We start from the raw sequence: 14,383 nt of genomic DNA on the forward strand, positions 1-14,383 counted from the left end.
GTCAAATATGTGTTTGGGTGTATAATGTCACTGCCGGATGAATACCACTTTCCTGTTACTTTATTTTACTTGTCATTAAAAGTGCACCTAAATCCATCTTTTGAACTGCAGTTTAGTCAGATAGTTCAAGATGAAGGCATCACCTGAAATCAAATCTACTGCTGCTCACTTCGAGCCAAAAACGATTATTTTTCTCTCCACATTTTCCATCTATTCTTTTTCTTATGGCTGCGCAAATCTGACATTCATTGTGCTGACAAAGTGGTTGGAAAAAGAAAGAAAGAAGATAAAGTTAGAAAAGTGTTTCTTCTCATACTGATGCCAAAAGACCAACCCTAGGCTGATATTACCCATCATGCATTGTCCTAACACAGCTATCATGCATCTTTCTCTACAGATAAGCCGAGTTCAGGAGTTAGGAATAACATTTTCATTACTGGGGACAGGAGGATTGGTGAATAGTGTATTGTTATTATATATGGCCTGATATGAGGATTTGGTCATCTGTCTGGTCATTTTTGTGAATAATAGGTTTCGACAAAAGCTGTTGAGAAATGATATCAGTCATGAAAACAATCACAAATAAATGCTAACTCAAGCTGTTATACATAATCGCTCATTCACAATGGTCTGAAAAAGCAAAGACACCTAGAAATGTATGAATGCCATTGAATTTGATAATACCAAGCAGCATTTAAAGAAATGCACAAGCATTTTTCAAACCGAACATTTCACGAAAAAGTTTTAAATAATACAGAAATATATTAAGGTGTCAAAATAAATGAAATGAAATAAAATAGTTGAACAATTGAATTACATTCTACATTATATGAGGGACATAAATAAATAAATTATAAATATAACTGTAAAACAAATAATGAAAAACAAAGATATATATGCACAAAGCACACTTTTCCAACCAAACAATTCATAAAAGGTTTTAAATGATACAGAAATAGATTAAGGTCTCAAAATAAAATAAAATAAAATAAAATAAAATAAAAATAGTTGAACAATTGAATTACATTCTACATTATATGAGGGACATAAATAAATAAATTATAAATATAATTGTAAAAAAATAATGACATATGCACAAAGACATATATGCACAAAGCACAGTTTTCCAACCAAACAATACATAAAAGGTTTTACATGATACAAAAATAAAATAAAATAAAATAAAATAAAATAAAATAAAATAAAATAAGTTGCTACATTATATGAAGGAATTTGAGGGACATAAATAAATAAATTATAAATATACTCATGAAAAACTAATGAAAAACAAACATATATATGCACAAAGCACACTTTTCCAACCAACAAACAGAAAAGGTTTTTAAATGATAGAGAAATAGATTAAGAATAAAATCTATAAAAATAATAAAATAATAAAAATAAATAAATAAAATAAAATAAAATAAAATATATATATATAAAAAAAAAAAAAAACTAAAACCAAATTAGTTGAATAACTGAATAAGATTCTACATTATATGAGGGACATAAATAAATAAATTATAAATATAATTGTGAAAAATAATAATGAAAAAAGACATGCACAAAGCACACTTTTCAAACCAAACAATTCATAAAATGTTTTAAATAATACATAAATAGATTAAGGTTTCAAAATAAAAAAAAATAAAATAAAAAGAGAAATTAAAATTGAATAAGAATCTACATTAAGATGAATATGAGGGACATAAATAGATAAAATAATGTAAAAAATCTAAAATATAAATGTATGTATAAAATATTTAGGCTAATACATTTGCACATTCAGTGTGATATTTGTCCAGAATGTACTTTATAGGCAGAAAAAATATAGTCAGAGACTGATGTGGACCAAAATGGCAATTTATATAAAGCATTTGAAACCTAGGAAGGTAAAATAAACCAGGAAAGAAACTGAGTTGGACATAAATACTCCAGTACTATCGATGAGGAAATGCACAGAACTGATCAGATGTGGTCAGAACCTGTAAATAGCCTCTCATGAATTACCTAATCAATGTCACCATGGCTTCAAGTGGCAGACAAACAAGCTTCCTGACATTCTCACCTCAGAGTCATCAGGAACAAGAAAAAAATATCAGTATCACACACTGAGAGGGGTGAAACTGGCAAATGGGTCATTCATTCTACGTGTATGGAGCTAAATGAGCACGCTTGCGTGTCTTTAGAAGAATGTATCATTTTCACAGCCCTGTGACCTTCAATAAGCAGTTTTTGTCTGCTCGCTGACCCCTCATGTAATTGGCCAGTCACTGTTAGAGTAAGATGCTATATATCTCACTTTGGTAATGGAGTGAACCTGCCAGTGAGGCTGTATTGGTACACTGAACAAAAAAGAAAAAAACAAAAACAAAAACCAGCACATTATGTTTTATGCATTTTCCTGTGTGTAAGATCATATAAATACTCACCAACTGAGTCACCATCCAAAACATTCTCCATGTGTCTGATCATGGCCTCCAGGTCACTGTCCTGACACACACAAGGACACACAAGAAGGGGACACACGTTCAGCCTGAAACACACCATATGTTCCCTCTGGCCTACATATTGAGACATCATAATATTAGTCGAAATTACAGGGCTGAGAGAATGCCTTCTGTTTAGATCAACTCCCTAATGTCAGTCTAGCCATACAGGGGTCTTGAAATACAGGTCCTATAAACACCATTCTGGATCAATGGGCCTCCTATCTGAAATGATGACGTGACCCAGAGGGGTGAACTGGCACCATGATAAAGGGAACCTAAGGGGTTTTATACTCTCGAGACATTCACCTTGTTAAGATGAAAGCCTCTAGGATAGACTGAATGAGTCTGAAGCAGGGCTAAAGGTCCATCAGCAACATAATAACGTACACTTTTGCCCTTTATGGACCTTTAGAAAATAACCTCTCCTAAAACACATATTCACACTCTTACTTTCTTAAAAAAATAACTAGTAAATGAACTGTTCAAAAGTACATAAACATTCATCACAGGATTAAATATAATTTTTTGTTATTAACAAAAATCATGAACATTTCCATCAAAGATTTCCACCACATCTCATTTACAACAGTTTTGAAATAAAATAAAACTTATGCACAATTTTAATTATGCACAATTAAAAATTTTTTACAACTTTTTTAACATATACTTTTTTCATTTTTTGCGAAATAATAATAATAATAATAATATCGTTGCGAAACGATAATGTCTCCATCTCATTTATAAAAGTTTTGAAATCAAATAAAACCCACTTTTTATTATTATTATTATTATTTTACATTTTTTTTTTCATTTTTGAACATTATGATAATTTCCCCATCTCATTTACATTATTATTATTATTATTATTATTATTATATTTTAGTTTGATTGAAAAGTATGCACAATTACAATTGCCACAATTTTACACAAGATGACCACTTTTTTACATATACTTTTTAATTTTTTGCAAAACATTATAATTTCCACATCTCATTTACAGCAAATTTGAAATAAAATAAATCCCACTATTATTATTATTATTATTATTATTATTATTATTATTATTGATAATAATTAATGTATAATAACAATAATTATTATTAATAAATAAATTAATTTAATTAATATATAATATAATAAATATAATGATTATTATACTTTACAGTTTGTTTAAAAATTGTGTACAATTACAACTGCCACAATTTACACAAGATGGCCACTTTTTCAACATATTGTTTTTTTTTTTTTTTTTTTTTTGTTTTTTTTTCATTTTTGCAAAACATAATGATAATTTCCCCATCTCATTTACAACAACTTTAATTTAAAATAAAACCCACAATTATTATTATTTCTAATGGCAATAATTAATGTATAACAACAACAACAAAAATAATAATAATTATTATTATTATTATATTTTATAGTTTGATTGAAAATTATGTAGAATTACAATTGCCACAATTATACAAGATGACCACATTTTTACATACACTTTTTTCAGTTTTGTTAAACATTATGATAGTTTCCCTATCTCATTTAAAGCAGTTTTGAAATCAAATAAAACCCACTATTATTATTATAACTATTATTATTGATAATAATTAATGTATTATTATTATTATTATTGTTTTGTTTTTTACAGTCTGATTGAAAATTACGCACAATTATAATTGCCACAATTTTATACAATACTTTTTTGTGTATGGAAAAAAGTAACTGTTAACAAACATTTTTTTACAAATAAAATATGGAAATAATAAATATTTCACTCTATGTTTAGGCTGTCCTAGTTTTAAAAATGCAATGCATTTTTTATGCTGGATTTTATATTTTAATATTAAAGGTCTGAGAAATTGCTAAAACAATAAAAATATATACATGAAAATGCATTTAAAAAGAAGCAAAAAGTGCAAACACATGAAGAAACCCAATATTACGCACGGAAAACCATATTTAAGCCCCAGTTGGTTTGCAGAAAGCGGGACCTAGTTTATTGTGAATAAGGCACCAGTGCATTGTGGTAGAAGGCAAAGGCCTTTGGGCAGTTCAAGGGTATCAAGTCATGCCATCTGTGCAAAACATCAAAATGAGAAAAGAAAAAAAAAAAAAAAACAGTGGCGCAGAAGGACCGGCTATGTATTATTCTGCTATTTACGAAATGCAATTCTTCTATCCGCAATTCTGGGGAATCTCAGCCGGCCACGGCTGGCAGCACAAACATCGCCACTCCGCTCTTACTGTGAGCCAGCTAATTATCAAATATCCACTGGGGCAGAAGTCTATTCCACTCTCTCTTTTGGTTTCATACTTATACCATAACGGTTCTGCGTTTTTTCCCTTCCTCTCAATGGTGACAAATAGTTTTAATCTATCTCGGCTGGCCTGATCGAATCGTGCAGAAGCCCGGTATTGGATTGCCGCTTTAAGAGTCTGCTGAGGTGCGTAGCTGGTGATCTCTTGGGAGTCCAGATGAGCCCCTGGCTCTTTCGCACCTGATCTGAACGTATGTGTTTGCTGTTGTGCCGCAAAATTCAAGCACTACAAAGTATCTGCAATAATGAGTTTGAGCTTGGCTGAGAAAACCCTCTATGGGCAAAATGCATTTGCATAATGCAGACTATAACATCGTAGACAAGCAGTATCATATTACCTGTACGTTAACGATTACCTGTGGACTCGAGTGCATGTGAGATAGGACTGAATTCCTCTTATTCCATGCTTCATAAACAGATGATCCTGTCAATGAGGGCTTATTAAGACTTCAGGGTGTCTTTGAGTTTAGTGTGTGAATAATTCAAAAAGATACTGGAAAGAAAAAGAGGATACTTGAGGAATATCAAACCAAAAGTGTCCTTGAGGATGGAAGGAAATATGGTATTAGCATATGGCTAGCTGATGCAGTTTATGTTCAGATGTATACTGTATGAATGTGTGAAGGAAAGTGTAAGTAATTGGCCACCATTTACTTCATTAGTTCAGTTTAAATGGTTGCAGTGCAACAAATTCATGTTTAAAAGTACATACTGTATATTCTAAGTCTCTAAATGAATGTGTGGTCATAAAAGATAAATAATTAGAAAACAATAATCAAAATAGTACTTTATAATAGTACCATATATACTAGTGTTTAAAAGTTTGGGGTCATTAATATTTTTTAACATATTGGTAGAAAGATGACTTTTATGCTCAGCAAGGCTGCATTTATCTGATAATAAAATACAGTAAAAACAGTAGTACTGTGAAATATTATTACTTACTTTAATTTAAAATAACTCTTTTCTATTTAAATTTTTTTTTAAGTGTAAAATATCCTCTATATATTTATATACATACAAATATATATATATATATATATATATATAGAGAGAGAGAGAGAGAGAGAGAGAGAGAGGCAGAATTTATTTGATCAAAAATACAGTAAAAACAGTAACATTGTGAAATATAGTGCATTATATATATATATATATATAATGAACTTTTCCATAATATATTAAATATTATTAAATAGTAAATATTAAAAATAAAATTATTATATATTATATTTTACAGTTTGATTGAAAATTATGCACAATTAAAATTACCACAATTTTATACAAGACCAAAAAGTTAAACCAGTTTTTTAAAAATAAAATATGGAAATAATTTATAAATATTTCACTCTGTGTTTAGACTGTCATATTATTTTAAAAAGTCATCGAGTAATTTTTGTACATATACTGTACATTCATAACAGAATTTTTTTCATTCTTGTGAAACATCATAAACTTTTCCATAATACATTAAATATTATTAAATATTAAATATTAACAATAAATTATTATATATTATATTTTACAGTTTGATTAAAAATTATGCACAATTAAATTTGCCACAATTTTATACAAGACATTTATTTTTTTTTACAAATAAAGTGTGGAAATGATTTATAAATATTTCACTCCGTGTTTAGACTATCATAGTTTTAAAAATGCAATACATGTCATTTAAATGTAATTTGTTTACATGAATAAAATATAATTTATTTACAATTTATTTATGAATTCAAAGCTGACTTTTCTGCAGCCATTACTCCAGTCTCCAGTGTTACATGATCATTTAGAAATCATTCAGATATGCTGATTTGGTTGTCAAGCAGCATTTGTTATTATCATCAGTGTTTTTTCTGCTTAATATTTTTGTGGAAATTAAAGTTTTTAAGGATTCTTTGATGAATTAAAAGTTCAAAAGTACAGCATTTATTGGAAACAGAAAACATTTGTAACATTATCATTCTCTTGTAATAGTATGAATGTCACATTTGATCAATTTACTGCTGAATAAAAGTATTAATTTCTATATATGTGACCCTACATATGTATATATGTTTCTATATATGACCACAAAACCAGTCATAAGGGTCAATTTGAGATTTATATAAGCTTTCTATTGATGTATGTATTGATGTACAGCTATTTTAAAATCTGGAATCTGAGGATGCAAAAATGTCAAAATATTGAGAGGTGTCCAAGTTGTCCAAATTAAGTTCTTAGCAATACATTTTACTAATCAAAAATTAAGTTTTGATATATTTACGGAAAGAAATTTACAAAACATCTTCATGGACATGATCTTTAATGCTACAAATGCTACAAATGTACATGCTACTTACGACTGGTTTTGTGGTTCAGTGTCACATATATTTTATTTGTATCTTACTTTTTTAGTTTCAAGAAAAAAAGTGTATATTTCACTGTTTCATTGTTTTAGTTTAGCAGCACATGAGTTAAATCTTCTATGAATGTAAATATCACATAGTCACACAAGCTGATTGACAAGAGTTTCTCTCAGGCGGCGGATCTCTCCTCACCTGTCCACATGTCTGACAGGATGGGTCTGTGGGGAGATTATCCTTTGAGTCTTCCTCTCCATCTGAATCTTCCTCCGAGCATGACTCAAACTCATCCACGGAGTAAAATGCCTCGGCCGCCTGAGGATCCTCAGGGATTGCTGAAACGATTAATAAAATAGCAAAGATTTAAGCGATATTCTGAACTGTTGAGCAATGTTTTGATATGACAGGTAACCTCTATCATTAGCACTTTACATTTTCTGCATGATGGCACTGAGACAATGCGAATGGATCTGTGCCAGTTTCATCTCTGAAACAGAAAATAACCAACAGAATACCTGTACACCGAACAAGTGTGAACAAATGAACACCGACAACGTCTATCACACACACACGGCTTCCTGGGCCTGTGACCAAGATGATTACACAGTTTCATGCTTCTGATTCTATTAGACAGCTGCCAGCGACTGGACCTCCACAATCGTAGACACAAAGATGGCAGGAGAGACGGAGGGAGTGAGAGGAAGGTGTTAGACTGTACTCTGTGGGATTTCCCATTCACTATCTCAACAGTTTCATTTTCTTTTGTAGAGCTCTCCACCTGAGAACTATCCTGCGGTTTAAACGAGAACAGTAATAAGTCAGCATGTACATTTACAACTGCACTGCACAAACAGCTGCCTTACAAGACCAACAACCAGGGATGTAATTCCCACCAAAGTGCAAAAGGACAGAATCCATTTATTACCAAGTGGTGATGGCTTGGTTGGTTCAGTTAGTATATATATACCCACACACACACACATACACATACATTTTGCTGTTTCTTGTGAGTTAATAACCTGAGAGGCTAATGTCCTACCACACCATGTTCTGTTTTTCAGTCCTGTCTAAACTAGTAAATTGCTGCAACCCAATGAAAGTGTAACCTGCAATTTAGAATTAAAGAAAAGAGCCCTGGGAGCACATTTACAACACTACAGCTGTGTTTTTTATCCAGTAAAGAGGATTAGTCATGACAAAGAGCAGAAAGAGCATTCTGCTGCATCACTGTGCAGGAAGCTTTTACGATTCAGCTCAGTCATTTCAAATGATCATTTGTTCAGTCTCCAGTCTTGCCTCATTGACTCTGCTCATGTCTGTTTTATACAAAAACCTCATCACAAAAAGTGTGGACTCTGAATATGAACTTTAGCGCCGACGATTGAAAAAGTTTGTATTTGTCTGAGACATACACTATAATTTAAAAGTTGTTTTTAATACTTTTATTCAGAAAAGATTCATCCACCAAAAGTGACAGTAAAGACTTTTACATTGTTACAAAAGATTTCCATTTCAAATAAATGCTGTTCTATTCAAAGAAAAAAAGCATCACGGTTTCGACAAAAATATTAGGTAGCACAACGGTTTTCAGCATTGATAACTGATAATAATGGTTCCAAATTAGCATAACAAAGTTGCAAATTTAACTCATTCAATAAGTAAAAGAGAACAAAATCGTCACTTTCTGATGAACTGACAAAAAAGAAATGTAAAAGAAGCCACTAAATATAATAATTTCCATATTTAATATAACTGCAAGCAGCAATTACCATGGTTCAAGCACTTTAAGGCATTTAAACACATACGAAAAAAGACATAACATATTTTTTAGCAAGCCTGTAACCAACTAAATCAATAAATTTAAAAATCATTTGTGGCACATACAGGAAATTTGCCATAGAAATGATGTTTTTTTAACATTTATGACTGCTATAGCACCAGCTGTGGTTCGATCTCCCTGAAACTTTGCATGCTTGTTCAGAATCACCTGCCATATGTGCTCACCAGGTTTTGTGAAGTTTTGAGTTTACCTTTAGGCTTTTGGGTATATTTGGACAGGCCTCTTTTCTAAATGACCCAATCGTAGCTTGCCAACTGATAAATTTCAACATTTTCATCATTATTGCACTGTAGGGTTTTTTTCCAGATTGAGCGAAAAACCTAGGACTAGCATAAGTTTACATTTTAGTTTACATTTTCTCAATCATTTAACAAATGGTTTGATTGACAGCAGTGGTTCTAAGGTGTTCGTGCAAGAGGAGGTCTACCGTATGATTTGAATATCCTGTATAGGTGTGAAAAACAATATACAACCGCTTACACCCTTGAACAATGCGATATGGCCAATTTCTATCAAATTTCTCACAGACCTCTAGGGCCATGAGTCAAACAGGCCCACAGAGTTTCGTTCCGATCGACCTCTGTTAACCTTGTGCTCAAAGTTCATCAGCCAATGGCAGCCATGTTTTTTAAAAAACGTCCTTTTTTAAAAATCGTGCATACTCCATTTTCATATCGTTAGGACAAACGGGTGCATAGTTATGACTGTTTTTATGGGTTTTTTTTCCATCTTACAGCGCCACCAAGTGGCCAAACTCAGCGAATTTTTTCACGTTTTGATAATTATTGATATTCACTGTCCAGAGAATAATAATAATGTTCCAATCGGGCAAAAAACCGAGGACTGGTTCGCAAAAGTAGGTTTTTCAAAAACTGCAAAATACCCGAAAATTTTGCAGGGTGACAGACAAATCAGAGGTGTGCATTTTGTCTGGCGTGAGCCAAGGTTTCCAATGACATAAGACACTTAAGCCTGCGACGAACAGTTTAGGACAAGGGTGCTCGGTCCTGTCGACAGTTCTGGGAGGCAATAATACATAAATACTTTAACGACAGACTTTGCTCGGGCATTTAAGAATGACCATACAGTAACAACATTTCAGATGCTGTGCAACAAGATCGGTCCACTGCTTAGTCAAGTTATGCCATCCCATAGCGCAAAGTCACATGACTTATTTGATGCGCGTGAAGGCATTTATTCGGGAAATAAGTTTCCATCTCCCATTATTCACATTTACCCCCCTGCACAAGTCAAAACCACCTCACACAAACGTTAAAAACTTTTTGGAGAATTATTGGATATTCATTCTAATGTGGACTGTGGGTCATCCAAGACTAATTGTAGGTTAAATCCTTATTTTACTTTTAGAATCAATTAAAATGACTTTTAAACGGAGATAAATGAAAAGCCCTATGGATGACAGTCTGCATTTTTCAGAGAACACTCTGATCCCTAACTTTATTGATTTCAATTAGCGATGTTAATGACACACTGAGACATTTAACAACGATTAAACAACCATTAACTCGCCATTCTCTTTATGCTCTCTTAGTCAAATACTGAAAGCAATCTCAACCCTGAGGTCAAGGTTTCCTAATAGTGACCAGGAAAATGACCATTTAACATTTTGTGGCTGATGCTAAATTAGATTAATTATAAGCACACATTTTAAAAAGCCCACAAATGTTCATAAACCCATAAACACCTCTTGTGGCTTATTGCTTTATTAAACTATTGTTTCATTTGATGCAGTACTCTATTATACATACTCTATTTACAGCACTAATTAATAACAGTTAACAGTAGTGATGTGCGCATACAAATTAAAGAGAGCCAGTTACAGACTGGAGACAATTACGCTGACAATGCTTGCACATAATGTGCTTTCATTGTCAGAGTTTATTCATTTGAACGGCATGTTTCCAAGGTGCAGAAGTCCCTGGTGTAGTCATTACAGTTTAACTGCAGACATGAGCAAAATCACACCGTATGTTTATTTACTTCCAGAACTCAAGAAGATCATCAGAAAGGGCCGTCTGGGTCCTTGAATAACATGCTAATATGAAACTATGAACTCTAAAAATGACAGAAGCAGTAATATCCCTCTGGTGCTCTTCGGTCACTTCTGACCGAAAATTTTTCTGTTTTAAAATTTTAAAAATCACAGCTTCATCGGAATGGTATGAAACTCTGTGACTTTTATGCCATTTGGAATGTCAACACAAAAAAAAATTGAGGGCATGATTCAAGCAGGCTAAGTGGTCGTAAAAAAAATAGTCACACTTGTACTCTTCGGTCTAAAATGACCGACCATAGGAAATGAATGGGAAATCGACAAAAATACAAATATTCAGAGAATTTTTGTGTGTACAATCTACAAATCCTCCACAATGCTGAAAAAAAGTACACAGCAGTGAAGGGGTGACACTCTAAAACACACCCATTCATAAACACACCCATTCACACACACACACACACACACACACACATTATATACACACCTCTCTTCGGTCACTTTTGACCGAAACATTTTCGGTTTTGAATTTTTCAAAAAATCACAGCTTCATCAGAACGGTACCAAATTCAGTGACTTTTATGGCATTTGGAATGTGAACACACATAAAAAATGAGGGCACGATTCCAAAAAAAAAAAAAAAAAAAAAACAACTTGTGCTCTTTGGTCTAAAATGACCGACCACAGGAAATGAATGGGAAATCGACAAAAATACAAATATTCAGAGAATTTTTGTGTGTACAATCTACAATTCCTCCACAATGCTGAAAAAAAGTACACAGCAGTGAAGGGGTGACACTCTAAAACACACCCATTCATAAACACACCCATTCACATACACACACACACACACACACACAAACATTATATACACACCTCTCTTCGGTCACTTTTGACCGAAACATTTTCGGTTTTGAATTTTTCAAAAATCACAGCTTCATCAGAACGGTACCAAATTCAGTGACTTTTATGGCATTTGGAATGTGAACACACATAAAAAATGAGGGCACGATTCCAAAAAAAAAAAAAAAACAACTTGTGCTCTTTGGTCTAAAATGACCGACCACAGGAAATGAATGGGAAATCGACAAAAATACAAATATTCAGAGAATTTTTGTGTGTACAATCTACAAATCCTCCACAATGCTGAAAAAAAGTACACAGCAGTGAAGGGGTGACACTCTAAAACACACCCATTCATAAACACACCCATTCACACACACACACACACACACACACACACACACACACATTATATACACACCTCTCTTCGGTCACTTTTGACCGAAACATTTTCGGTTTTGAATTTTTCAAAAAATCACAGCTTCATCAGAACGGTACCAAATTCAGTGACTTTTATGGCATTTGGAATGTGAACACACATAAAAAATGAGGGCACGATTCCAAAAAAAAAAAAAAAAAAAACAACTTGTGCTCTTTGGTCTAAAATGACCGACCACAGGAAATGAATGGGAAATCGACAAAAATACAAATATTCAGAGAATTTTTGTGTGTACAATCTACAATTCCTCCACAATGCTGAAAAAAAGTACACAGCAGTGAAGGGGTGACACTCTAAAACACACCCATTCATAAACACACCCATTCACACACACACACACACACACACACACACATTATATACACACCTCTCTTCGGTCACTTTTGACCGAAACATTTTCGGTTTTGAATTTTTCAAAAAATCACAGCTTCATCAGAACGGTACCAAATTCAGTGACTTTTATGGCATTTGGAATGTGAACACACATAAAAAATGAGGGCACGATTCCAAAAAAAAAAAAAAAAACAACTTGTGCTCTTTGGTCAAAAATGACCGACCACAGGAAATGAATGGGAAAACGACAAAAATGCAAAAATTTAGAGAATTTTTCTGTCTCTTTCTCACACATCCACACACACGCACAAATGAACTGTAACACAGCAAAGTGAGAATATGTAAAATAAAAAAAAATATATAAAAAAATTACATATCCAGAGTGCAAAAGACACACACTCTCTTGCATATACAAATTCAGAGAGTATCTATGTATACAATCTACAAATCAGCTGCAACGCTGAAAAAAGTGAAGGGGTGACACTGATGTAGACACATCCACTCACACACAGACGTGCACACACACACACACACACACACACACACACCTATGAACTACGGTGTCTATAAACAGAGCAGAGTTTTGAGAATATGTAAAATCCATTCAATAACTCAGTCATAATTCAGCGAAAGCTCACAACAGTGAAGGGGTGTTACTCTAAAACATACACATTCATAAACACACACACACACACACACCTATGAACTGTGCATTTGGAAGCTCGGGCTTGTTCCATTACATTGTTTCGAGCGTTTTTTTCCTTTTTTTGAAGAAGCTTTGTGTCAACAGCATAAGAAGTAAAAAAAAAAAAAATAATAATAATAGTCACATGGCGATATGTTCCTGAAGGTCATGCATCGTTTGTTTCACAACTTGCTTACCCAGGTTTCTCTCATGTCCATGGACTGTACATTTACCCATTTTTCTCAAATATCTCAGACGAGTGACAGCTTGTCATTTTAATTTCTTGCAGCTCTTGTTCTTGTTATCAAATCTCACAACCCTTGACTGTGTGTGGAAAAAAAAATACATATCTAGAGTGCAAAAGACATAAAGTGTTAAAAAGGAATTAATTGTATTTTTTTTTTTGTACAAATTCTGAATTAAAAAATGGGTAACAAATACTTCCTTGTGTTCTCTTTCTAACACAATGTTTAGGTTTGACTGTAATCATAATACAAAAAATTAACACTTCAAATCATATTTATAACAAAAAACTATCCCAAACTGGATAAGAAATAGTCTTTGAGATTATTTAAATGTATGTTCAGCTATTCCACCTAATAAAAATGCTGAATCAATTGTCTAAAAACAACTAGGCAATTCACAAGCTGCTCTGTAGAGAACTATACAGGCATCAAGTTACACCTGTCATTACAGATGTTTTTCTCGGTTTTTACAACCAGATGGCGCTAATCTGCCTTCAAAAATTAGTGTTGAATGGCTGAGTCTCTATTTTAACCTGAAATACTGCATTAATTAAAAAATAATAATTTAAAAAAAATAAATAAAATTTTAATTATTCTCAATGGCAAAAAAATGGATATTAATTACAGCATAAATATTAATTATTACCACAAAACCCTCTCAAAATGCAAAATAAAAAAGAAAAAATATTATTAAACAAAAATGAATTTGAATGGTTTTACTGAAAAAAATTACAAGATGCGTTACAGGTGTCCGGTCACTTCTGACCGCGAAGAGCACAAGTGTGACTCCGAAACGAAGAGCACCAGAGGGATATAATGATGTCTGAATAAATATTCAATC

At 32.6% G+C, this 14,383-nt stretch overlaps 1 protein-coding gene across 2 annotated transcripts in view; it reads right to left on the reverse strand.

Annotated features, from left to right (window-relative positions):
- Window positions 1–14,383, reverse strand: part of nek11 (NIMA-related kinase 11) — a 73,154-nt gene that overhangs the window by 15,345 nt on the left and 43,426 nt on the right. The window contains exons 13-14 of one of the 2 annotated variants that reach the window (XM_051132344.1): window positions 7,339–7,478; window positions 2,433–2,493 (exon numbers count right to left, since the gene is read on the reverse strand). In XM_051132344.1, coding sequence (XP_050988301.1) covers window positions 2,433–2,493; window positions 7,339–7,478 — 201 coding nt within the window. Of the gene's footprint in view, window positions 1–2,432; window positions 2,494–5,200; window positions 5,298–7,338; window positions 7,479–14,383 lie in introns of those variants that run through there. The other variant, XM_051132345.1, reaches the window with a different exon arrangement.

This window comes from Labeo rohita, chromosome 16 (assembly GCF_022985175.1).
Source record: "Labeo rohita strain BAU-BD-2019 chromosome 16, IGBB_LRoh.1.0, whole genome shotgun sequence".
NCBI lineage: Eukaryota > Metazoa > Chordata > Actinopteri > Cypriniformes > Cyprinidae > Labeo > Labeo rohita.